We start from the raw sequence: 27,266 nt of genomic DNA on the forward strand, positions 1-27,266 counted from the left end.
GCTATGCATGTGTGAGGGCTGGGGGCATATGGGAACTCTCTGTTCCTTCTGCTCAATTTTTCCGTGGATCCAAAATTGTTGTAAAAAATTAAGTCTATTCAAAATAAAGTTGTCTAAAGTCAGCACAGATAATACCAAAATATTGTGGGTTTTTTTTTTTTTTATAAGTTGGCTATTGTAAGTAATGCTCCTATAAACACAGGGGTGCATGTATCCCGTTGAATTAGTATTTTTGTATTCTTTGGGTAAATATCCAATGGCGCTTGCTAGATTATAGGGCAGTTCTATTTTTAACTTTTTGGGGAACCTCCACACTGTTTTCTAGAGTGGCTGCACTAGCTTGCATTCCCACCAACATTGCAACATTGAAAGTTCCCCTTTCTCCACATCCTCACCAACACCTGCTATTTCAGTCATTCTGACAGGTATGAGATGATATCTCATTGTAGTTTTGATTTGCATTTCCCTGCTTATGAGTGATGTTTAGCATTTTTTCATATGTCTGTTGGCCATCTCTACATCTTCTTTGGAGAAAGAAGATGTAGAGATGTCTTCTGCCCATTTTTTAACTGGATTATTTGTTTTCTGGGTATTGAATTTTCTAAGTTCTTTATGTATTTCAGACACTAACCCTTTATCAGATATGTCATTTGCAAATATCTTCTCCTATTCTTAGGTTGTCTTTTAGTTTTGTTGATTGTTCCATTTGCTGTGTAGAAGCTTTTTATTTTGATGAAGTACCAGTAGTTTATTTTTGCTTTTATTTCCCTTGCCTTAGGAGCTTTTACCTAGAAAGAAGTTGCCATGTCTGATGTCAAAGAGGTTATTGCCCTTGTTTTCATCTAGAATTTCTGTGGTTTCAGGTCCCACATTTAGGTCTTCAATCTTTTTTTAATTTTCTTTTTATTTTTTTTTTCCTCACCATAGCACATACCCTCCCCAATGTCCATCAGCCAGCTACCCCATCCCTCCCACTCCTCTTCCCTCCAGCAACCCTCAGTTTGTTTCCCGAGATGAAGTCTCTTATGGTTTGTCTCCCTCTCTGGTTTCATCTTGTTTCATTTTTTTCCCTCCCTTCCCCTATGAATTTATTTTTGTGAATGGTGTAAGAAAGTGGTCCAGTTGCATTTGTTTGCATGTTGCTATCCAGTTTCCCAAACACCGTTTGTTGAAAAGACTTCTTCCCATTAGATATAAAAATTGCATTATTCATTGTTATAAAATACTCAGACCTAATGATACTCTTCCTGATTGTCCAATACTGTTGATAAAATGAATACTGTATCGAAACAAAAAATGACAAGTCATGCCAGTAATATACAGTAGAATAAACTTGACTGGCTAAGTAAACTGCCTTTTCATTCTGATTTTCAAATGCTCTGCATCATTAGACAACTGGCAGAAATGAGAGCAGGAAAGAGAAAAGGAGAAAAATAAAACAATGGGATGAAGGAAAATAAATGTTACAGAAATGAGAGTTGGAGATGAAGTAAAAGGGGAAAAAAGACCACATATTATGTACAGGTCATGGATAGGACATGGTAACTAAAGTCAGAGAAAGTGAATCCTGAGGAAGTCACCAATAATAATGAATGAGACTTTCACATTTCCCCAATCATCAATGTTCCTATTAACTTCTTCTGATAAAGATACATATTTCTAATAAAAAATGCAGAGAATGAGCTCGATATAATAGTTGAGGAAATGTTATGTAGTTTTTTTCATATAGAATTGGCAGCTTAGTAAACAATGTTCAAAATGTTCTTCAAGAATTATGTATATAATTAGATGTTCTGTAGTTGTCAGGTACTGTGGACACCTAAAAAAAGAAGAAGAAAGAAAATGCAGCATATTTATTTAGTGTCAGTGAATATTCCACCTTAAAGAAATAACATTCTTTTCTTTGAGAGGGCAAATGGACTGTGAACAAATGAAATACTAAAACAACAAGGTGAACAATGAGCTATTTAGGTATAGCTGCACATATAATGGCTGATATGTCTAAACAAAATAAGTTTCCTCAAAAAAACTCCCAAAAAAACAAAACAAAAAATTCAACAGTTTCTATTTTGTGTGTGTGCACATGGCAGCAATAGCGGCAGAGACCGAGAAAGTAAGAGGTTCCTTTCCCTGGATATGAAGGATGTTTGAATAGTACAGCTTTACTTTCTCGAGGATTACCAGCTTTTGACTTACTTTCTATCTTAATTTTGCTAGACACTGATAATTATACTCTTCCTAGAGAAACTCTTTCATCCTAATTTCTGGTTACCATTCTTTTCCTTCCTTTGCCAATCTTCATTAAACTCTCTTGATTCTTCAGATTCTCTATCATAAATAGCCTCAAGACTTGGCGATAGAACACTAAAGATGCAGAAAACTTCTTCCAATCCTTTATATTTCAAGTGGCGGACTTTAAAATTTTTTTAATTTAATTCTAGTTAGTTAACATACAGTGCAATATCGGTTTCAGTAGAATTCAGTGTTTCATCACTTATAACACCCAGTAAGGAGAAGACCCTTTAATCAAAGGGTCTAATCCAGATCTCTACCTATTCCACAAGACATCCTTAAACTGACATTCTGCTATACCTTGACAATCAACGTATTTAAAATAAAACTCTTTATCACTTTTGCTTCACTTTCCATCTTTCATTTGTACTTCTGTTTTCTTGGGTATTTTTGGAAAAGCTTTTATTTTTTCTTTTCTTCCACTCCTAAACTTTGTATAATGAAACTCCAATTCATTCTCAAACCTTTCCCCTCATGCTTATGTACAATGAAGCAATTCTTATTTTACCAGGTGATCTAATATTTGGTTGTATACTGTCCTATCTTCTCATTGGTTAATGTATATATGATTCCCTTTTTAAGTGAGTTGCAAGCCCTTCAGAAATGTAATTTCTTAGGCATCATATAGAGTTCTCAAAACCATAAAAATTTGCAAAATTTTTAGTTACTGACTGAGGATCTGGAAAAAAATCATTAATGATAAAATGACTTTTTTTTTTAACCTTTTATCTGTTGTTATAGCATTATAGATACAGAGCCAATGCATATATCCCAATTTTCTCTTGAAATCACTGGGAAAGTGAATCTTATTTACTTGCCTTGTCCTCCAAGTGCAATTCCAAAAAGCGTAGATAAGCAACAGGTGCAAATGCATCAGCTGAATGTGTGACCACTTCTGATGAATCCCTAAAACATAAAAATTTTATAATGTGTTTATTTACTATGTAAATTGTGGCAAATTGTTCTCTGCTAGTGAATAGAAGAGACCCAAAATCCTACTTTTGTATTTATTTCCACTGGTAAACAATATGTAGTGATTAACATCTATTTTTAAGAATCCAATATTTTATTGGGAAAAGGATCGAGGATGCTAAATTTACAAGAAAAAGTAAAGACGCTTTTGTCTTTATAATGACATAGTTCAACTTTCAGGTTCACTCAAAGCTCTCTGAACAGTTTTGAGACTTAAAATTCCTATTCAATTTCATTTTCACAAATTTGCTTGGTAGGGGCTAACCATTAAACAATAGCACTTTATCTTCATTATTCCTTTCATTTTCAAGAGGTAATTCATTCAGTGTTTCACACAAAATCTCAATTATCCTTCACAAAAGCAGTACTGGTGACGGTTTTAAGCTCTAGGTGAACTCTTCACACTGCAATATCATTGCTATTAAAATTGATTGTCTGACATAGTAATTACCACATTCAGGTAAAATGGTATGAACTGCTTGCTGGCACCATATGGATACATGTAAATTAACTGAACTTTTATCAAAGATACCCTGTAAAGCGCATATGAATAACTAAGATTATGTGTGAAGTTCTAATAACTAATTATTTTTTATTGTTGTTTATTAAGAAAGCAATAGTGTTTTGCATTTCAACTAAATTTTAAAAATAGAATTTCCCCGTATCTCTTTAATGCCTTGGGAACTAGTTCCATTATTTATATTAATACATTGTTAGCATTTTAACCTTTGTAGGATAGCAAAACAAATTGTTAACTTTATTTGACTTTGTCACTAATGTAAGATATTTTTGAGTCAACTTTTATAATGTAAAGTTATTTAGTGGCAATAAAAGGAACCTCAAAATACTTGGCTCCAGAATATTAAATTTTCATGGACAAAATCTGTTTACTTTCCCCTTTGAAAGATCAGAGATAGAGAAAAAAAAATATGATGATTAAAAGAGTCAGCTACTATTCATGAACCTTTAATATCAAATATGCCTCTTGTTAATGCTTACGAAAAAATAACATTAAAAAGGGCTTCAGTGACATTACAAGGAAAGCAACTTATGTTATAAAAGAAACAGAATTATTAAACAGTCAGGATCCTGGCAGAAAGATATAACCTGCTTTCACAGGTACATCAACCAAAAGATGTCTCTGGGATAATGAGGAGGAGAAAGAGAAAGTAAAGAGGCCAGCTTGCTTTCTCACACCTGCCCCTCTGGCTTGTTAGCCCTAATCTTGTTTTTCCTACTTATCCCAAAACTGCTCGTTATTCTGGTCCTATCTTAGATCATCGATCAGATGCAGATTCCAATTCCTATGCACAACCTTACTCTTACATTAAATTTCAATCTCCCTGTTCCTGATCTCAACCTTGGAAACTGACTCTGAACCTCAATTATGCCTAATCTAGGCAGCTTGGTTTTGATATTCTTGACAATGGAGTGGACCAAAACTGTAATTAACCCAGAACCTAAGCTATGTCAGTAGAAAGGGTTTTGGGCCCTCCCTTCTCATGCCAGTTATCTGCACTAGAAACAGAAGGTTGACAGCAAATAGCTCATTTAATTAATGTAATTACTGCATTCTGAATAGAGATGGTTATCCAGAGAAAATACAGAATATTCTAAGCACTAAATAAAGAAGAATATGATTTTTACGGATTCTATTAAACCCGTAATCTTTAGTTGACTAACATCATTTCATTCACTTATACAAAGTCAAACAACTGGAAGAGACTAGATCTCAAATGAACAGTTTTTAGTTTCAAACAGAGTAATGCCATACCTTTCAGACACTCAACTGAAACTCAGACACTCAACTGAAACTCAGCTTTCAAGGATCTTTGGTTTCTACTTCATGGATTTCTCTGAAACCTAGAGTAGGAACTGCTGAAATGTCCTTAGAGTGACCCAGAAAATTAAGACCAATTGTGCCACAGCAAAAATGCTTTCCAGTTGGTGTTCTCCTCCCCTTTCCCTGTTAATACAAATAGTCAGTCTGGGCACTACCTCTTATACAACCTTGGCTTCTTGGTAGCCTCAGAGGCTAACCCATGTTTCCTTTCACTGTTCCATTAGGCTTACCCCTAGGTACAACTTCAAAAGGACAGCTGAGTCAGGCCAGGCTCCCATGGTGTGAGGTCAGGCCCTATACCCTCACTTCAGAACAAAAAAACCTGACATTGTCTCTTCAGACAGCCATGGTCTTTGTTTCTATCATTCCTCTGAGAGAATAACATATACAGATATTCCCTGTGGACTCACACTTGTCCTCATAGACATCTTCAGTAACATTTCTGTGAAGCCTTCCTTGACATTTTCCAATAGTCCTTACTTGTCTTCTTTTATGTGCTTTTGTAATGTGTTCACAGGCCTTTCATTGCACATCCACTACATTACAATTATGTGTTTGTATGCTTATCTTTCTTCTTAGAGAGGGACGAAGTTTTGATCACCTTTGTGTGACTTCCCCCACCCCACCCCTCTTGGCTCAGTACAGAGTACACTGTCTGGTATTTCATCAGACTTTTGTTGAATAAATGACTATAGTTGAAATTTTGTTAAGTATCTTCACATTACACACTACTGAATTCTCATAAACCCACATTGATTTTTAAAATTACCTATCTTCTCATGAATAGATACTTTCTCATATGTGTACACTGCATGTATACATGTACATATATATACATGCACACACACCAATGTACCATATGCTATCTTCTAGCATAAAAAAGATAACACTTAATAGGTCTAAACATTTAAATATAAGGAAAATAGTTCGTAAGTTTAAATAAATCCCACATAATACAGGATAGATGTCAGAAGGTAGGTAAGTACTTGATTCATCCCCACTGAATGCCACATTGTGATGCCCTGTGCTGAATTATGCCTTGAGTGGGGAGAAAATAGGAGTAGGTGGGAAAAATGAGTACAAAGTGTTTTAACCACAGAATTTAGTACTTCCTTCCTTCCCCCCTCCCTTCATCCATCCCATGTGTAGCAACTTTATTAGTATAGGAATATTAATAAAGCAAATGAAAGATGGGGATGTACTGAATACTGACATTTTGAAAATATTTTCATTAATAGAAGAAAATCACTTTCATTAATACAACATTGAGAGTTCTGTTCTTTTGTCTGATAAATACACACATGTATTTTAAAGTAAGAAGTAATAAAAAAGTAGGCTCTTTATTTGAGGACCTTCAATTGCCCCACTATTATCTTCCTTTCATAAAGGTTAAGCTGTAATTGTTTTCCTCAAGGCCTCTCAGAAAAAACCCTTCACTCTCTGAACTAAAAATCTCTATCTAAAAGTGAGTAATCACATATTAATTGACATGAAAAGTGAATTGTAAAATGCTCTAGTGAGAAAATTTTTAAATTACTTCCAGACAAAGACTGCTACATCAGTCTTTCCTACAAGATTTTAAAAAATGTTAATTGGGACAAAATGTATCTTATAGTAAACTTCTAGAACCACCCCAATTTCTCTAAATTACTTCGATTCAATCTGTGTTTTTGAAGGAAAAAAAAAAGCCCTAATAATAATCAAGTCATTTTGCAGGTAAAAGTTTAATTTTTCTCCCCTTAGAGATGATCTCTTTTTCATCAAAACAATTTGAATCAGACATTTGAAATGGGATTCCTAACAATCAATTAGCTTTATGAATTGTGGCAGACTACAAAACAGGAGAAATTTTAATTTGTCCAAGAATGAATTCAAAGTTACCAGATCCAGTATTATTAATAGTCAGTTTTTAACAGACAGTTATAAGAACTTAATCTTTTAATTGTATCATCTCTAAATAAAGTAACTTTCAGGGGTGCCTGGGTAGCTCAGTGGGTTAAGCTGCTGCCTTCAGCTTGGGTCATGATCTCAGGGTCCTGGGATCGAGTCCCACATCAGGCTCTCTGCTCAATAGGGAGACCTCTCTCTCTGCCTGCCTCTCTGCCTACTTGTGATCCCTCTTTGTCAAATAAATAAATAAAATCTTTTAATAAAAAAAAAATAAAGTAACTTTCATTTACATACAGTTTTAGAATGTGCAATGTATATTCACTCCCAGTATCACATTTAGTGCTTATCAGGTAGGTATGATGATGACATTTTCTATTTTAAAGAGGAGGAAAGATTTTATATATAATAGGTGACATGCTTTTTCCACAAACTAGGATATGTTCCAACCTATCACCTCCAATTACAACCTAAAAAGGAACACATAGAAGTAAGTGGAAATGGGATAGATTTTTAAAAACAATAAATGACTGATTAATTCAACAATATTTAACAAACACTTATGAGTGACAACTATGTGTTCTAAGAGTTTAGGAATGAGAACAAGCACTAGAAGGGATGGCAACAGAAGCTGTTAAAAATGGAAGGACTTTTACAGCATAGGAAAGATAGTCACTACTAGTAGTAGTGCTGTATGGTGACAGATGGTGGCCATACTTGTGATGGGCAGAGCAGAACTTATAGACTTGTTGAATTGCTAGGTTGTACACCTGAAAGTAACATCATGTAGCATCGTGTGTCAACTATATTTCAATTAAAAAAAAAAAAAAGGAAGGATTTAGCAAAGAGGAGAAAAATGGGAAGGCAAGCTAGAGAAAAGGCATCAAATAAAAAAGTTATGAAGATAAGGTGAGGCATAGCCTATGAAGAAAGAAGCACAGAATATGTTTAAGCATCAGAATTAGATGAGTGATGAACTGATAAATGAGCAGGAATGAAAAGACAGTGCTTCCTCTGTGCTCTCAAGATACATACCTGTATATATTAGCACTTACATAGTCGATGCACCTGTCTCTCCTGTTATGGAAAAAACTTCTACAGAGCAGAGCAGTAGCTTGCAGAGTTCCACCCAAATAATTCACCTCAATAAATGATTATTCAATTGAACTAAACATTTCAGCACTAAGAGTTTAAATATACCTCCCCTGCCATCCATCTCTAAAAATAGCATGACTGATTTCTCCCATGGCATTGTCTTGGCCAGGCTTAGGTTCCCTTGCCTACAAATGAAGTCTACAAAAGTTTCAGTTTTCAGGTCTAAAGCACTATAATAAACGGACCTTCTGCTTATATAGTACGTCTCTTATAATTCTAGGTTCTAAAGACTTTTAGAACCTCAAGTTGTCAAATAAATGGGAAAAATTGTATTCTCTGGCATTTTCTCCTTAGCATGTCTTTTTTTTTTTTTTTTTTTTACAAATTTAGTCTCATATTAATAAGTAAATATACTGTAAGTTCCCCCATTATACTATATTTCACCTGCGCATGCAAATACTCTTCTTGAATAATAGAACGGTATTTTCTTATGGAAGTAAGACTTAATGTACATTTCATTCATGAATTATTTTGTGATCACAGTAGCCAGAAGAACGGTCTCCTACACATGAACTTATAACTTTTATCCCTTATCATCTTGTATCTTAATTGTACATAGACGTGTCTTCCATTCAACCTCTGAAGGCAGGAGCTATCTTTGAACATCAACAGTGCCCAATAGAATGCTTTAGACATAATAGGTACTTGATAAATATTTGTGAAATAAATTCTGTCAATGATTATTAATGGAAAAGAAGTTAGAAAAACATGAAAGAAGTAAGAGTGGATGAATATTACATATATGATAATGAAAATGTCTTGGCCGTGTTTCACTAGATAAACGTATTTAAAAAAAATTTTTTTTAGTTTATTTATTTGACAGAGATCACAAGCAGGCAGAGAGGCAGGCAGAGAGAGAGGAGGAAGCAGGCTCCCCACAGAGCAGAGAGCCCAATGTGGGGCTCAATCCCAGGATTCTGGGACCATGACCTGAGCCGAAGGCAGAGGCTTTAACCCACTTAGCCACCCAGGTGCCCCGATAAACATATTTTTTAGAAAATTCACATAGAGTTGTCTTAATTTTATTTCTCTCTCTCTCTCTTTTTTTTTTTTTTTTTTTTAAAGATTTTATTTGTCAGGGAGAGAATGAGAGAGCAAGAGAACACAAACAGGGGGAGGGCAGAGGGAGAAGCAGGCTCCTAGCCGAGCAAGGAGCCTGATGCAGGACTCAATCCCAGGATCCTGTGATCAAGACCTGAGCTTAAGACAGACACTAAACGACTGAGCCACCCAGGCATTCCATTTAATATTCTTAGATCACTCCTTCACTCATTATTAATATGTAAAAAGAAATAACCCCTTAGTGGTGAACATGTTGAAGCTGTCCACTTGAAATAGGATGCCAGTCTTTCATCAGATGTGGTTCCTGAAGTCGAGCATAATTCTGCCAATCCTTCCCAAGAATAAGAGCTTAGAAAAAGCAGATCAAGTGCTCTCTTAGCATAGGAGAAGAGGAACACAAATTAGAGTATAGATTACAACGTTAACAGACTGCAAAAAAAAAAAAAAAAGGAAGTTCTTGTTTTTCACTACACTAATTTTAACAATCTATAGCAAAGAAATCACAGTGCTTGCCAAAAACCGAATTCACTCAAAAACAAAGTTTATATGTAAAAATAACCCCAAATAATAAAAGAGAAATGTTTAGCATTACTATTCCAAGTTGTAAAAGCCAAGAAAGGGGAAAAAGAGGATGGAGTTAATGGAACCCACAGGCTACTGATGTGGCAGTTTATCAAATGTAGCTGTAATGAAAGATAAATAATACAGGCAATTCACACTTCATGAAAGGATAAAAGTGTCAGTGTGTAGGTACCAGTTTTACTGCAGGGCATAATCAGCAGGTAAACGAAAGTGCAATATCTAAAAAGTTTATAGCCTTCTATGAAGGCCTCGTCTTGTCAGGTATTGATTTAGGTATTCAGACGACTTCACTGGTATTAAACAAATTGAGTGTTTGTGAACTTGGAGGACACGTTCTATTTCTCCCAACAAAAGTTGCCTCAAGCTTAATGTTAAGTTGTTTTCATCACTTAAATTTAAAGAAAGGGAAGAAATGCTGAAATGATATCTTACACAATTATTTTCTTCTTAAATAGAGGGCAATCCAAAGTGAATGTTTCATACTCTCCTCCTTCTCCACAAACATGGACTCCATACTTCTTAGAAAGCTGAAAGTAAGAGAATAACACAACAAAAAAGAAAACTCAAAATTAGGCAGCAAAAACACTCATTTAACTAATATTATTTTTTCCTAAAAAAAAAATCCATGCAAGAAACTTTAATTCCAAAAAAGGATCACAAGCTACAGGAAAATAACTTTGTATTTCAACTTAAAATGTGTTTAAAGCCATCTGAAAAATGTTTTCATAAAAGCACAGGAGTTTTAGTAATCCCAAAATCCCTATATAAAGATGTAAAGGCCAACATTTTACATATAACGAGAAAATGTAGAGATTACCATAAATTTTAGGAATGACATTAGCTTTAGATTCAAAGAAGACTAAGGAGAAAAGGTACCTAGTCATATAGTAGTAAATGAGACTGTATGCAGTGGAACTGTGCTTCCCCTTTGCCCTTTGACCTATATGTGGATGGGGGGAAATAGGGTGTGTTTAAAGCATTTCTAGGAGACACATAGAAAGCAATGTAAGGCCTTTCCTTTGGCCTGTGAACAAAAGGGAGTCACAGACATGGTCATTATGCTTGAGGTTATTATTAGTGAAGTTCCAAAGGTACTGAGAACTAATGCAAGTTCCAAGGCTGTAGACAAGTCTTAGGAAGGTCTAACACCAAGAAAGGTTGGGATAGCTTATCATGTTATCTAATTAAACCTGAAATTAAAAAAACAGGCAAGCAAAGAAACAACAAACATCCTGTTATTTGCATTAAAAAGAAGTTATATTACTTAAATAATCCCAAGACTGAGAGTAAAATCATTTCCCATTTGGTCCATGTACGGCTGGACTCAGGGAACACTCTCACTGACTGTGTCAGAGAATCTTCCTGTTCCTGTGTTGAGGCTTTATTACTATGTTCCATCTTCTTCACTCTGAATTTCATAGCTTTCCTTGCTTATAGCCTCTCCCTAGTCCAAAGTCCTCATTGCCCAAAAGGAGAGTGACTCCACTGATGCTGCCTGCTACTGCCAGTGCTGGCAGTATGGCACAAGTCTTCAGTTTTATTTGAATAGTTATACATTTATTTCTCTGGTTATTTTTGTAGCCATGCTGTAATTCTGAAGTCATTATATTTAAACTCTTGACTATATGCCCATAGGGACTTAAAGCATGGATCTGTGTGAATTCTACTGCTCTTTTCAAGGATCAGCAGTAATGTGAATGACACTGTAAAGCCAAAGAGTAGGAAAGTGAAGGAAAGAAAGCTGGGTGGCATTTTCTATGAGTTCACAAGAGCAAAGCAGAAATTTTCACCTTGAGTCATGAAGTAGAGAAGCATTGAGACAGAATTATGGCAGTTGGTCCTTGTAGGAGCAGATAACAAGAACAGATTACTTTACTATATTAAATCAAATTAAATTAATGTCTGCTCTGCAATAAAAATGTAGAAATAATAACAGGATATGGGTTTCAGGGATGTTTCCTCATTCTGTAGCTAGGATCTGTCCTCTTTTTTGCTGATATCCCTTTCACTGGTTTTCCCATTCCAGGAACTTCCCATCAAATGAACCTTCTGACCTCACCTTTATGGTCAGTCTTCTTATAAGGGAGTATACCTTATCAATTATTAGCTTCCTTTCATCAGAAAATTCTTTACTTAAGCTTTGCATAATTTCTATAATCTACCACCAAAGAATAACTGGATTTTTAAATTAAAGTTGGCATGGCTGTTATCCTAGTGAAGTAGTTAGTGAAGTAGTTCTATTAGTCTCTAGTAAAAATAATGTAAGCTGCTATTTAAACGAACATACTCTCATTATAAAAAGACTGCCAGAAGGAGGAGTCAAGATGGTGAAGGAGTAGCAGGCTGAGATGACATCAGGTAGCAGAAGTTCAGCTAGATAGTTATCAAAACATTCCGAACACCTACAAATCCAACAGGAGATTGAAGCGAAGAAGAACAGCAATTCTAGCCACAGAAAATTGACCACTTTTGGAAAGGGAGAACCTGAGGAGAAGTGAATCCAAAGGGAAGGAAAGATAGACTGTGGGGGGAGGGGCCGGTTCCCGGCAAGCGGTGGAGCAACAGGGCACAAAATCAGAACTTTTAGAAATCTACTCCACTGAGGGACATCACTCAAGAGGCTAAGCGGGGGTGGAGCCCTCATGGGGACATTGTGGTCTCGGGTCCTGCAGAGTCACAGAAGGATCGGGGGTATCTGAGTATAGCAGAGTTCACAGGTATTAGAGTGGGGAAGCCAGTTACAGAGACAGAGCAGAGGAGTGAGCTCGCAGTAACAGTTAAACTGTTATCTGTGGCACAGTTGGGCCACTGCTCTTTGAGCAGGGACCCCACAAGTGGCAGACCCAGGGAGATCTCTGTTCCAAGAGTGGCAGGTATCTGCTGGGTTTGGAGACTCCAAGCAGGGCTGTGTGCCAGAGATAGAAGCACTCAGTCACAGGCCACAGGCTGAGTTAGCTTGGAGCGTGGCTGGAGACCAGGGAGAAGGGAATGATTGAGTGCTTTTCTCTGAGGGTGCACTGAGGAGTGGGGCTCTGAGTTCTCAGTAACTCTGAACGGGACACTGGGAGGCCACCATTTATATTCCCATCCTTCAGAGCTCTACGGAAAGTGTTCAGGTAACAAAAGCTTCTGAGAGCGAACCAGAGTTGATTACTTAGCCCGAACCCTGGCAAGGGCAGCACAATTATGCCTCAGGCAAAGACGCTTGAGAATCACTACAACAGGCCCCTTCCCCAGAAGATCAGCAAGAAGTCCAGCCAAGACCAATCTCACTGATCAAGGAGAACAGCAGAATTCCAGAGGAGAAAGCAAGCATGGAATTCATGGTTTTCTCCCATGATTCTTTAGTCCTGCAAAGTTAATTCAATTTTTTTAATTTTATTTTTTTCTTATTCTAATCTTTTAACTTTTACTCTTTCCTCTTTTAATGTTTATTAACTAGTTTATCTTAACAATACCTTTCTTAAAAAAAAAAACACTTTTTGAACCTTTATTATTATAGTCATATTTTATCCTTCATTGTATCGAACTTAATATTTTGTATATACATAGGGGTTTTTCTCCTAAAAAATTTTGGCATACAACTTCTTCTAATATATCAAAATATACCCTAAATTTAGCACAGGGTTTGTTCTAGTCTCCAGCCTCAGCGAATTCTCTCCACTTTCTTTTTCTTTCTTTTCCCAACTAACTTATCTTGTCAACTCCTTTTTTAGAATTCTTTTTTAAAATTTTCATCCTTATAGTCATATACCATTACTTCATTGTGATGATCCTTATTTTTTTTAATAAACATAAGTTTTTCTTTCTTTAAAATTTTGGGAGGTAGTTTCTTCTAAGAGATCAAAATACACCCAAAGTCAAGTGGATGGCTCTGTTCTCTTCATCAGTCTAAAATATATATTAATATATATATATATATATTTTTTTTTTTAACGTTTTACCCCCTTTCTTCTCCTAGAAGAGACCTTTGAGGTCTCTTCTGATTTGGTTACTGCACTTTTTTCTGGGGTCTTTGCCACCTCTTTAGTATTTTATTCTGTCATTCATATATTCTTATCTGGATAAAATAACAAGAAGGAAAAACTCACCACAAAAAAAAGAACAAGAGGCAGTACTGAAGACTAGGGACCTAATCAATAGGGACGTTGGTAATATGTCAGATCTAGAGTTCAGAATGATGATTCTTAGGGTACTAGCTGGTCTCGAAAAAGGCATGGGAGATATTAGAGAAACCTTATCTGGCGAAATAGAAGCCCTTTCTGGAGAAATAAAAGAACTAATATCTAACCAAGCTAAAATCAAAAAAGCTATTAATGGGGTACAATAAAAAATGGAGGCTCTTGGGGTGCTTGGGGGTTCAGTTGTTAAGCATCTACCTTCTGCCCAGGTCATGATACCAGTGTCCTAGGATCGAGCCCCACATCAGGATCCCTGCTTAGCAGGGAGCCTGCTTCTCCCTTTCCCTCTGCATATATGCCCTTTCTGTCTCTCGCTCCGATAAATAAAATCTTAAAAAAAAAAAAAATTAAAAAAAAAGCGGAGGCTCTTACTGCTAGGACAAATAAGGCAGAAGAGAGAATGAGTGATTTAGAAGATCAAATGATGGAGAATAAAGAAGCTGAGCAAAAGAGAGACAACAACTACTGGACCACGAGGGGAGAATTCGAGAGATAAGTGATACCATAAGATGAAACAATATTAGAATAATTGGGATTCCAGAAGAAGAAGAAAGAGAGAGGGGAGCAGAAGGTATATTGGGGAGAATTACTGTAGAGAATTTCCCTAAGATGGCAAAGGGAATAAGCATCAAAATCCAGGAGGCACAGAGAACCCCCCTCAAAATCAGTAAGAATAGGTCCATACCCCGTCACCTAATAGTAAAATTTACAAGTCTTAGTGACAGAGAGAAAATCATGAAAGCAGCCCAGGACAAGAAGTCTGTAACATACACTGGTGAAAATATTAGATTGGCAGAAGACTTATCCACAGAGACCTGGCAGGCCAGAAAGAACTAGCATGATATATTCAGAGCACTAAATGAGAAAAACATGCAGCCAAGAATACTATATCCAGCTAGGTTATCATTGAAAATAGAAGGAGAGATAAAAAGCTTCCAGGACAAACAAAAAGTAAGAGTTTGTAAACACCAAACCAGCTCTACAGGTAATATTGAAAGGGGTCCTTTAAGCAAAGAGAGAGCCTAAAAGAAGTAGACCAGAAAGGATAAGAGACAATATACTGTAATAGTCACCTTACAGGCAATACAATGGCATTAAATTCATATCTCTAATGGTTACCTTGAATATAAATGGGCTAAATGCCCCAGTCAAAGACAAAGGGTGTCAGAATAGATAAAAATATAAAACCCATCAATATGCTGTCTACAAGAAACTCATTTTAGACCCAAAGACACCTCCAGATTTAAAGAGAGGGGGTGGAAAACAATTTATCATGCTAACGGACATCAAGAGAAAGCTGGGATGGCAATCCTTATATTAGATCAATTAGATTTTAAGCCAAAGACTATAATAAGAGATGAGGAAGAACACTATATCATACTCAAAGGGTCTGTCCAACAAGAAGATCTAACAATTTTAAATATCTATGCTCCTAACATGGGAGAAGCCAACTATATAATCCAATTAATAACAAAATCAAAGAAATACATCAACAATAATACAATAATAGTAGGGGACTATAACACTCCCCTCACTGAAATGGACAGATCATCCAAGCAAAAGATCAGCAAGGAAATAAAGGCCTTAAATGACACACTGCACCAGATGGATATCACAGATACATTCAGAACATTCCATCCCAAAGCAACAGAATTCACATTCTTCTCTAGTGCACATGGAACATTCTCCAGAATAGATCACATCCTGGGGCACAAATCAGGTCACAACTGGTACCAAAAGACTGGGAACATTCCCTGCATATTCTGAGACCACAATGCTCTGAAGCTAGAACTCAATCACAAGAGGAAATTTGGAAAGAACCCAAATACATGAAAGCTAAAGAGCATCCTACTAAAGAATTAACCAGGAAATTAAAGAAGACTTGGAAAAATTCATGGAAACAAATGATAATGAAAACACAACTGTTCAAAATCTGTGGGACAGAGCAAAGGCAGTCCTGAGAGGAAAATATATAGCGATACAAGCCTTTCTCAAGAAACAAGAAAGGTCTCAAACACACAACGTAACACTACACCTAAAGGAGCTGGAGAAAGAACAACAAAGAAAGCCTAAACCCAACAGGAGAAATCATAAAGATCAGAGCAGAAATCAATGAAATAGAAACCAAAACCAAACCAAACCAAAACAAAAAACAAAAAACCCAACACACAAAGAACAAAAAACAATAGAACAAATCAATGAAACTAGGAGTTGGTTCTTTGAAAGAATTAATAAGATTGATAACCCCCTGGCCAGACTTATAAAAAGGAAAGAGGAAGGACCCAAATTAATAAAATCATGAATGAAAGGGGAGAGATCACAACTAACACCAAGAAATACAAACTATTTTGTATTATAAGAACATATTATGAGCAACTATATGCTAGCATATTGACAATCTCGAAGAAATGGATGCATTCCCAGAGACATATAAAATATCACAACTGAACCAGAATGAAACAGAAAACCTGAACAGACCCCTATCCAGTAAGGAGATTTAAGCAGTCATCAAAAACTCCCAACAAACAAGAGCTTAGGGCCAGATGGCTTCCCAGGGGAATTCTACCAAACATTTAAAGAAGAAGTGATTCTGATTCTCCTAAAACTATTAAAAAAAAATAGAAATGGAAGGAAAACTTCCAAACTCATTTTATGAGGCCAGCATTACTTTGATCCTAAAACCAGATAAAGACCCCATCAAAAAAGAGAATTACAGACCAATATCCTTGATGAACACAGATGTGAAAATTCTCACCAAAATACTAGCCAATAGGATCCAACAGTATATTTAAAGGATTACTCATCATGACCATGTGGGATTTATTCCAGGACTGCAAGGTTGGTTCAGCATCCGCAAATCAATCAATGTGATACAATACATTAATAAAAGAAAGAACAAGAATCATATGATACTCTGAATAGATGCTGAAAAAGCTTTTGACAAAGTACAGCATCCTTTCTTCATCAAAACTCTTCAAAGTGTAGGGATAGAGGGTACATACCTCAATATCATCAAAGCCATCTATGAAAAATGCACCACAAATATCATTCTCAATGGAGAAAAACTCAGAGCTCTTCTGCTAAGGTCAGGAACATGGCAGGGATGTCCATTATCACCACTGCTATTCAACATAGTACTAGAAGTCCTAGCCTCAGCAATCAGAAAACAAAAAGAAATTAAAGGCATCCAAATTGACAAAGAAGTCAAACTATCACTCTTTGCAGATGATATGATACCTTATGTGGAAAACCTAAAAGACTCCACTCCAAATCTGCTAGAACTTGTACAAGGAATTCAGTAAAGTGTCAGGATATAAAATCAATGTGCAGAAATCGGTTGCATTTCTATACACCAAGAACAAGAGAGAAGAAAGAGAAATTAAGGAATCAATCCCATTTACAATTGCACCCAAAACCATAAGATACCTAGGAATAAACCTGACCAATGAGGCAAAGAATCTGTATTCAGAAAACGATAAAGTACTCATGAAAGAAATTGAGGAAGACACAAAGAAATGGAAAAATGTTCCATGCTCATGGATTGGAAGAATAAATGTTGTGAAAATGTCTATGCTACCTAAAGCAATCTACACACTTAATGCAATCCCTACCAAAATACCATCCAGTTTTTTCAAAGAAATGGAACAAATAATCCTAGAATTTATATGGAACCAGAAAAGACCTCGAATAGCCACTGGAATGTTGAAAAAGAAAGCCAAATTGGTGGCATCACAATTCCAGACTTCAAGTTCTATTACAAAGCTGTCATCATTAAGACAGTATGATATTGGCATAAAAACAGACACATAGATCAATGGAACAGAACAGAGTACCCAGAAATAGACCCTCAACTCTATGGTCAACTAATCTTTGACAAAGCAGGAAAGAATGTCCAATGGAATAAAGACAGCCTCTTCAACAAATGGTGTAGGTAAAACTGGACAGCCACATGCAGAAAAATGAAACTGGACTGTTTTCTTACACCACACACGAAAATAGACTCAAAATGGATGAAAGAACTCAATGTGAGAAAGGAATCCATCAAAATCTTTGAGAAGAACACAGGCAGCAATCTCTTCGATCTCAGCCGCAGCAACTTCTTCCTAGGAACATCGTCAAGGGAAGCAAGGGCAAAAAGGAACTATCAGGATTTCATCAAGATCAAAGGCTTTTGCACAGCAAAGGAAACAGTTAACAAAACCAAAAGACAACTGACAGAATGGGAGAAGATATTTGCAAACAACATATCAGATAAAGGGCTAGTATCCAAAATCTGTAAAGAACTTACCAAACTCAACACCCAAAGAACAAATAATCCAATCAAGAAATGGCCAGAGGACAGGAACAGACATTTCTGCAAAGAGGACATCCAGATGGCCAACAGACACATGGAAAAGTGCTCCAAATCACTCGAAATCAGGGAAATGCAAATCAAAACCACAGTGAGATACCACCTCATGCCAGTTAGAGCGGCTAAAATTAACAAGTCAGGAAAGGGCAGATGCTATCGAGGATGCGGAGAAAGGAGAACACTCCTACATTGTTGGTGGGAATGCAGGCTGGTGCAGCCACTCTGGAAAACAGCATGGAGATTCCTCAAAAAGTTGAAAATAGCGCTACCCTATGATCCAGCAATTGCACTACTGGGTATTTACCCTAAAGATACAAATGTAGTGATCCGAACGGGCACGTGCACCCAAATGTTTATAGCAGCAATGTCCATAATAGTCAAACTATGGAAAGAACCTAGATGTCCATCAACAGACGAATGGATAAAGAAGATGTGGCATATACATACAATGGAATACTATGTAGTCATCAAAAATGAAATCTTGCCATTTGCAACAATGTGGGTTGGACTAGAGGGTATTATGCTGAGCGAAATAAGTCTGTCAGAGAAAAACAATTATCATATGATCTCCCTGATATGAGGAAGTTGAGAGGCAAAGTGGGGGGTTTGGAGGGTAGGGAAGGAAAAAATGAAATAAGATGGGATCAGGAAGGAGACAAACCATGAAACTCTTAATCTCATAAAAGAAACTGAGGGTTGCTGGGGGGAGGGAGGGTAGGGAAAGGGTGGTTGGGTTATGGACATTGGGTAATGTATGTGCTACGGTGAGTGCTGGGAAGTGTGTAAGCCTGACGATTCACAGACCTGTACCCCTGGGGCTAATAATACATTATATGTTAATTAAAAAATTAAAAAAAAGACTGTCAGTACTTGGAAATCTAAAATTTGTATGTATCCAGTGATATTTTCAGTTCACACAAAATATTTCCATAATATTAATTCATATCACTTCTTCAACCAGTATTTATTGAACAATGATTATTAGAAAGTTTGTGTGGGATGAGGAAGATCCGCAAGTAAACAAGACAACACCCCTGGTCTTTTAAAGCTTATCAAATATATACACCATGTATTTCAACACCACACAATAATGAAACAGTGATGTTGCTTCTATAAATGACACACACAATCTCTCCTCCCTTTCATTTACTGATTCATTAGCATGAATACAAATTCTAGGTCAAGAAATCTGAATAAAGAGCTCAGTGGTTTCTATGGCTGATGAACCAAGAAGTAGTTTCTGAATCCTTAGGATGTCTTTTGCAGCCACTCTAAACTCTACTAGCTTCAAGTTCTAACAGACCTAAGTCCTCAGAGAAAAATCCTTCTTTATTGGCTTACTTTTGGCCAACTTCAAGACCCTTTGATGTTCTGCAAAAAGCTTCTGAAGAAGCAAAACCCATGCTAGTCAACCACGTTCTGTAATGAATCTTCTGCTAAGACCTAGTATTCTCTTAGAAATTGACATCCTTGCAGCACAAAAGCATGATGTATGCCTGTTATAGAAAGGGTCAGTTTAGGAAGTGGGAGAATCTAGACGTGCACATTCCGGAAACATGTTTTGGGTACAAAATATTCCATTTAGTTTCATAAAGCCTGTTAAGTGTGTGTTTCTAATACACTGTTCACAGAAAGTTGCAACTTTATTTCTAATCTGTCTCAGGTCTGTGTTTTGCTTCAACTCAAAATTGCCATTATTAGATGCTAACAATCATTCCCAATACAGTTTTACAATTCCCTTTGATAAATTTCTCCATCAGTCTTATTGTCATTGAAAATGCTAAATAGGTAACAGTTTTTCTAAAGTTTAGTTTCTCACTGAATTGTCATGATTTTTTTCATAATTTAAGTACATAAAACAGCAAACTATATTGAAAAGTAAAAAACAAGTATTTTTCACATTGTCTATTTCTTTACTGAGGTCTAATATTCATTAATGATTAAAATATATTGAACAGTTTCAGTTAGTATGTAAAAATTCAGTTAGTATGTAAAAAGCAGAAGTAGATAGTTATTCTCACCATAACAGCAAAAATATGCTAAACAAATTACAAAATCATGCTTTTTTGTTTTACATATGGAGAGCTGAGAATGCAAAGAAGTCTGGATGGACTAAATTCCAGATCAAGGTGAGCCTTTTTTAGGTGAGTAAACATCAACAGCCACCTTCTCAATGGGCAAACAGCATACTTCCACAGACTAGGGATTTCTATCAGTGTGTAGAAAGAAGCTGAATACAGGACCATCTGTGGACATTTGTGATGGCTTCTTAGAGTCCTGAGGAGACCTGGGGAGTCTGTATAGCCTACCAGTTCTTTCCCATAGCTTGCCAATTCTTTCCTAAAGGCCTTAACCAGGTGCACTGACATGTGAGATTTCACTGTGCCAAAGGCTGGAGACAGGGAGGAAGGCTAAGATTTTTTTCCAAGGCTTGGAAGGTCAGGAGGAAAGCAAGGAGAGGCTTAGAGCAATAAGCCTGTGAAGAGGCACGAAGAACCTGTGGCAGGACAGTAAAGCAGGGGGAGAGGGAGGGAGGAAAGAAAGGAGAGAGGGAAGGGGAGGAGAGGAAGAAGAGGGGATGGGAGGAAAAAGAGTGAGAGACAGAGACAGAGATATCTAGACTCACTGAAGCATAGATCGCAAGCCCTGATAAATGAAAGCATTTGAAACAAGTGGTAAACTGAAACAAAATGCAACTCAGGTCAGACCCAGCTCAACTGGGAATTAACAGAATAAACACCCTAGACTATCTGTCAGACAGAGGAAGGGACGTGGCTTTTGGGGGGTAAATATTAATTACTTTAATCTCTCCTGTTCTTTTTTATTGAGTATCTACCACAAAATAAATAAAAAAAAAAAGACGTCAAAAAGTGAAAACTGTGACTTATAATCAAAAGAAAAACAGAAAAATAGAAACAGATCTAACATTAATCAAATACTGAACTCAATAGGCAAAGACTATAATGTAACTACTGCAAATATTAAAATATTATAAATATATAATTCATATTTTATATTTATATTATAAATACAGATATATTTTAATTTATATATTCATACATCATTTTTATCTCCATATCTATATATTTCTATATTTAATATATAATTTATATATATTTTATGCTATTTATATATTATATATTTATATTATGAATAATATATAAATTATATTAATTATATATAAAAATATTAAAGGATTTAGTGAAAAAGATAGATGAAATTCATGAACAGAGAGTAGTTTCAGCAAAGATGGAAACCAGGGATAGATAGATCTAGGTTCATACCCTGACTCTGACACTTACTACGCAAAGGACCTGGAATGAATTACTTAACTTCTCTGGATTTCCATTTTCCTAGGTAATACCTACTGTTTTGGGCATGTTGTGACTGTTCAAACAGATAAATGATACATGCAAAACCTTTAACTCAGTCCCTAGTGCAGAGGAAAACACTCAACACATGGCATTTTTTCTCTATTAGATTTGCCCTTCCCTTGGGCTTTCTGTTCTTTTATCTATGTACTCCCTTCTTTGAGGATTATGATCATTACTATATGTCTTACTTCTGTGCATATGGTTCTCAAAGCAAAAACCCTAGCCACCAACCTCTCTTCTATCTATTAGTCCCCACTCAAAATTCTTACTGAGTGTTTTACTTCTGAGCCTTGTCTTAAATTTAAAATGAATAAAACAAAGTTCTTGATTTTCTTCTCATAACTATTTCTTCCTCCTCATTTCTCTATTTCTGTAATGGTTCAATCAACCTGAATGCTTGAAATACTGAAGGACTTAACTCCTTCCTTTCCTTCTGTCATTCCTTCTGCCACAGAGCCTATATTTAAAAAAAAATTTCATTAATTCATTTACTGAATCAACAAATCTCTACCCATTACTTACTAAGTGCCCCTAGTATATAGAATATATATACTCGGGGCATGGCAGTAAATAAGATGGATAAAGTGAACAAATGACTTCTAACATCTTTCATGATCACTTCACATTTGTTATCTCTTGTCTTCCTGCTTAGTTTTCATAGCTCCCAATCTATCCTACATATTATCATCACGAACTTTCCTTAACAATAAATGACCATGGCACTCATCTGCTTAAAACTTTTTGGTGACTATTACCTATTCAATAAAATCAAACTCTGTAGACTGACTGATATTTCAGCCATCTGACCCCAACCTTTGCATGGATATAAAGAGATAAAGCCAATACAATAGATAAAAATTCAGAAAGATCTTTTGATACTAAATCTTATAAAATGAAATAAAAAGTGACAAATCCCAACATTTAGTTTCCTTCTCTTCAACTTAAAAGGAATTGCCCTTGTTACTACTATCTGTGTGACTATCCTGTGCTGCCTTATAATGTATTTCTACATTGTGTCACTATATACCTCCTGAACTTGAAATTCTTCATGTGTGACTTTTCCTTTGAAACCACTTTCTAAATCCCTTAGACACTCTCCTAGCTTCTTTCTTGTGGCATGTAGCTCACAGTATTTAGTGACCAATGGGGTGCCCTCCTTATGGTCCAGATACCCATGCATGCTTCCAGAAAAGGGCCTGATAGACATAAACTGATAGATCTAATCTGAACCAGAAATAAAGCCATTCCTAATCAGAATTTACCAAGCCAAAGGGCAGGGAAAGTTACTGACTTCTTTTTCTCTACCCTTAGAAATTGCATTTTTATCCTCTGGTGTTGGAAATCTGAAAGAGTAAATAAAATTCACATGTGATAGTCAATTTTTTCCTTATCTCATTAGCCACTGAATCAGTGATGTCCCATTCCCCCAACCCCCACTTTTAGCGATTTGGAGAATGTTATATAGAAAAAGATTTGGACCAGCTGACCACTGGGTAAGATGAACACACATACTATTTTGTCTGACACCCACAATTTGGTCCCAACCTTTGTATGAATACAAAGATATAAAGCTAATACAACAGATAAAATAAAAGTTCTAAAGGATCTTAAACAGTTGAAAAGAAATACGTTGCTGTTTTCTAACCAGTTGGATTATTAATAAAAGAAGATCATTTTTTATTAATTATACAATGTAATTTTCATTGCATAAAAGCATGTTCATTGCTTCACATATATCTAAATTGTGCTGTGTTCTCTTTTAGATAAAGCTTACAGGGAAAGTTAACACTGGTTTGCCATCTAACTTATGTTAAGATGAGCATTTTAAAAAGCATTTTGAACAGATGTGGCTGACTTGGGTCATTTCATGGATTATAAGAATGCCTTGGAGTATGAACATTTAAAAATTCTGAATTTCTAGTAAATGAAAAGGAAATTACTTATATGATTCTATTTTCTCTGACATACTTTTTTATATAGATGAATATTCATACTCATAATAATTCCATTTGAATGCTACTGTTTATTGAGTTGAAAATGTTAAGGGCATCTGGTTTCCACTTAATTTTTATCCCTTTAAAAGACTATAATAAACCCAATTGTGGGAGTTTCTTATTAAATCTAGATTTTTTCTTCTTTTAAACCTGCCTCATATATGTTAATCATTTAAAAGTTAGAATTAAAAAAAAAAAGTCAAATCAAACCACACTTCATCCCTCTCGCCACCTATAGAAAACCCTGAGGTTTATAACTGCTAAAATTTCATTTTATAAATGATATGCTTAACATACAAAACAATTTCATGCTGCATATAATCATTCATAGCACTTATTCAAGAAGTATTTATCAAGTATCTACTATAGGTTTGGTATTGTTTCAGATGCTGGGGATAATGATGAGAGCAGATATAAAAAATTCTGCACAGAGCCACTTATTGTCTGAAGGTAGAGACAGAAAGTTAAACAAGAAATTACAATAATGGGTAGTGATTGCTTTGGTGGATGCATGAGATGCTGAGGGATTGTAAAGTACAGTAGCTAACCAGAAGGAACCAAAAGGCTTCTCAAAGTAAAACCTAAGCTGCTATCTGAAGAATGAGTTAACCAGAAAAGGCTCAAAGGGAGAGGGAGAGGCCGAGGGAAAGAGAGAAGACAAGAGAGAAGGAAAGACTGTTCCAGAGGAAATGACATATGTTAAGTCCCAGAGCACATGATGGGTACTAGAAACTAAAGTAAGTATGGAACAGCTAGATTACAACTAGATAAATAACAGTGAGATGAGAAAGACTAGAAAGAGAACAGATCTTATGGGGCTTCATAAGTTATGCTAAGTCATTATCCTAAGGTCAGTGAGAACCCATGATAAGTTTTAAGCAGAAAGCTGAACTGCTCACATTTATCTTTTAGAAACAGTCTGGTTGCACAGTGGGGAATGGGCTGGAGGGGAGTAAGTCAAGAAGCACAAAGAACTGAGAAGTTGCTGGAGTAATCTAGGCAGGAGGTGAAGATTTCCTGAACTGGGGAAACAGCAGTGAGGACAGAGAGGAGAGGGCAGATATTTTGAGAGATATTGTTAGGAGGCTGAATAAGTGATTAACTGAATGGAGGAGTGAGGAAAGTTCAAAAAGAATTAAGGAAAACTGCCAGCTTTCTGCATTGAGAAACTAAATGGATGATGGCTGTGTTTCTTGGTAACTCAGTATGAATAGTAGTTCACTGGGAGAGTCCAATGACCTTACCCTTTTCAAATTTTATGTGGCATGATACTATGATATATATACTATGTATGTTTTTAAGCTACTGTTAAGCTATTCTGACACCTTCCTGCTGCTCCTAAATTATAAATATCCCTCACGAATATCTGTAATATATTCTTAATCAATTTATTCCCTTGGGTATAGCCTATGCACTCTGTGGCTTCAACCATCACCTTTATGCTATTCTGCTGCTGGTAAAACCAACAGTATCACTACTAACTAAAGACTATTTATTTCATGCCTTAAAATTAAGAAAATGATATAATTCTTTTAATCCTCAAAATGACTTTTAAGAATACAAAAGAGAATAGGTTCTGAAATCAGATAGATTTAAGCACATATTCAACATTTGCTACTTCCCAGCTGTGTGACTGTGGAAAAAGTAACTCACCCTCTGAATGATCCCTCATCTGTAAAATGTAAATATCAACAGTCACAACCTCATAAGTTAGTTGATCAAATAAAGTAAGTCATAAAAAGCACTTAGCACACAGTATGCTGCTTAGTAAGCACTTACTAAATACACTAAATACACTACATACTTACCAAATACACTAAAAAGCACTTACTAAATACATAAAAGTAGACAAAGCACATATTTGTTGAAGACCTATTTGAGAGTACAAACTTTAACAAACCTTGTAAAATAACAAAAAATAAGAATACTTTTGAGAACATTTAAGGAACAGTTCTAAACCTTTATAATTTGATGCAACTCATATATTAAAATTCGTCTACTTTTTTGAACAATGAGAAAATAAATAGTCCTGGGAGGAAAACTGACAAAGGATAAAATAATTTTAGACTCCATTTGTTCACTTATCAGATGATAATTTTGGAAACTGCAGAAGTTTAAGAAGGAATAACTATCATTATTCCATAGTTAATTTAGAGTAATAAATGTACAATCCTTCAAGTATTTTTTGACCCAGGAATAATATTCCTAGGAATTTATATGAAGCAAGTAATAATCAGAAATGTATAGGAAGATTTATTAGGAAAGATCATAATTATAACATTGTTTATAAAAATTTTAAAGTATGTAACATTGTTTATAATAATTTAGAAATAACAAATATTTCTAATAAGAGGCAATTCATTGAATCTGTCAAAATACATTTATATGTGGGATGCAAATATGATGGAATCCATATAACCATTAATTAATGCATTTTCTTAGTATATTCAGTTACATGGGAAAATAAATACAACGTAATGCTAGGAGAACAAAGGACACAAACTGTATGTACAGTCAAACCTAATTATGTAAATAAAATATGTACAACTATTTAACTATGTGAACTTGTGTGAAAAACTCTTAGGAAATAAACCATTACAGAGTACACCAACATGTTAGCCATGTGTGTTACAGGACAGAAAAACTATGCTTTTTATACTTCTCTATAACTTTATTATATCTCAAATTTTCAGCAATATGTAGGTACCTTATGTTGTTTTTTTCTAATTACAATTTATTTGTATACTTTATCTCCCTTTTTTCCCTTATCACAGGCCAACACTTAAAAGTATTTAATATGCAACTTTTGTCTATGTCTTTGCAAATATATTATTATTTTGTGTGCCTGTATTTTTAATTCCTTTCAATGTTACTTTTATGCATTCAACACTTTGCTGCTATGTGCACAATGAATGTATTTTTCTAACTGCAGACTTGTATCTCATAACACGTACTCACCACATTTTAACCATCTGCTCTTCCAGAAATGGACATTTATGTTGCCTCCAATAACCCCAACACCATCAAAAGTAACCCTGTAATGACTATTTTCACTAATGTCCCCTTATGGAATTTAAGCATCTCCTCGCATCTGTATTTTGTCTTGCGATATTCTTTTCTACATAGTGGTTCTCCATAGATTTTACCACTTTTCTGTTAGGATTGTTACCTACACGTTGATATGTCAGTTAATAATCTCCAGTTATAGTGTCTACTCAGTTTTGTTTTGTTTTGTATTTTGTATGGTGGAAGAATTGCAGAATTATTCTTCAGTAATAGCAAATATTATTCATAGTTTTAAACATTGCTAACACTTATTGAGCACTTAGAATGTGCCAGATGGTAAGCTAAGCACCTACTGTTATTACTTTCATTGTATTATGTGGGAAACTAACTAGACCAACATTGAGGTAAGCAGTAGCATTGGGGTCCACACCTGGCCTCCTGGGTACAGAGTTAACTTGCTGATTGCTGTCCTATGCTGCCTCTTACTTCATGTGATCTGAATAAACTATGAAAAGGACACTTGCCCAAAGGTATCTTTTCTCCACCACCTCTGCTACCAACCTGTCT

At 35.6% G+C, this 27,266-nt stretch overlaps 1 protein-coding gene across 2 annotated transcripts in view; it reads right to left on the reverse strand.

Moving 5' to 3' along the window:
• Positions 1-1,194: 1,194 nt before the first annotated feature.
• Positions 1,195-27,266, reverse strand: part of DPH6 (diphthamine biosynthesis 6) — a 175,346-nt gene continuing 149,274 nt past the window's right edge. For both annotated transcript variants that reach the window (XM_004751052.3, XM_045067770.1), the window contains exons 7-9: positions 10,226-10,320; positions 3,111-3,198; positions 1,195-1,819 (exon numbers count right to left, since the gene is read on the reverse strand). In XM_004751052.3, coding sequence (XP_004751109.1) covers positions 1,766-1,819; positions 3,111-3,198; positions 10,226-10,320 — 237 coding nt within the window. In that variant the 3' untranslated portion in view covers positions 1,195-1,765. The remainder of the gene's footprint in view (positions 1,820-3,110; positions 3,199-10,225; positions 10,321-27,266) is intronic.

The sequence above is a fragment of the Mustela putorius genome, unplaced genomic scaffold (genome assembly GCF_011764305.1).
Source record: "Mustela putorius furo isolate JIRA1106 unplaced genomic scaffold, ASM1176430v1.1 tig00003898_pilon_pilon_pilon, whole genome shotgun sequence".
In the NCBI taxonomy this organism is placed as follows: domain Eukaryota; kingdom Metazoa; phylum Chordata; class Mammalia; order Carnivora; family Mustelidae; genus Mustela; species Mustela putorius.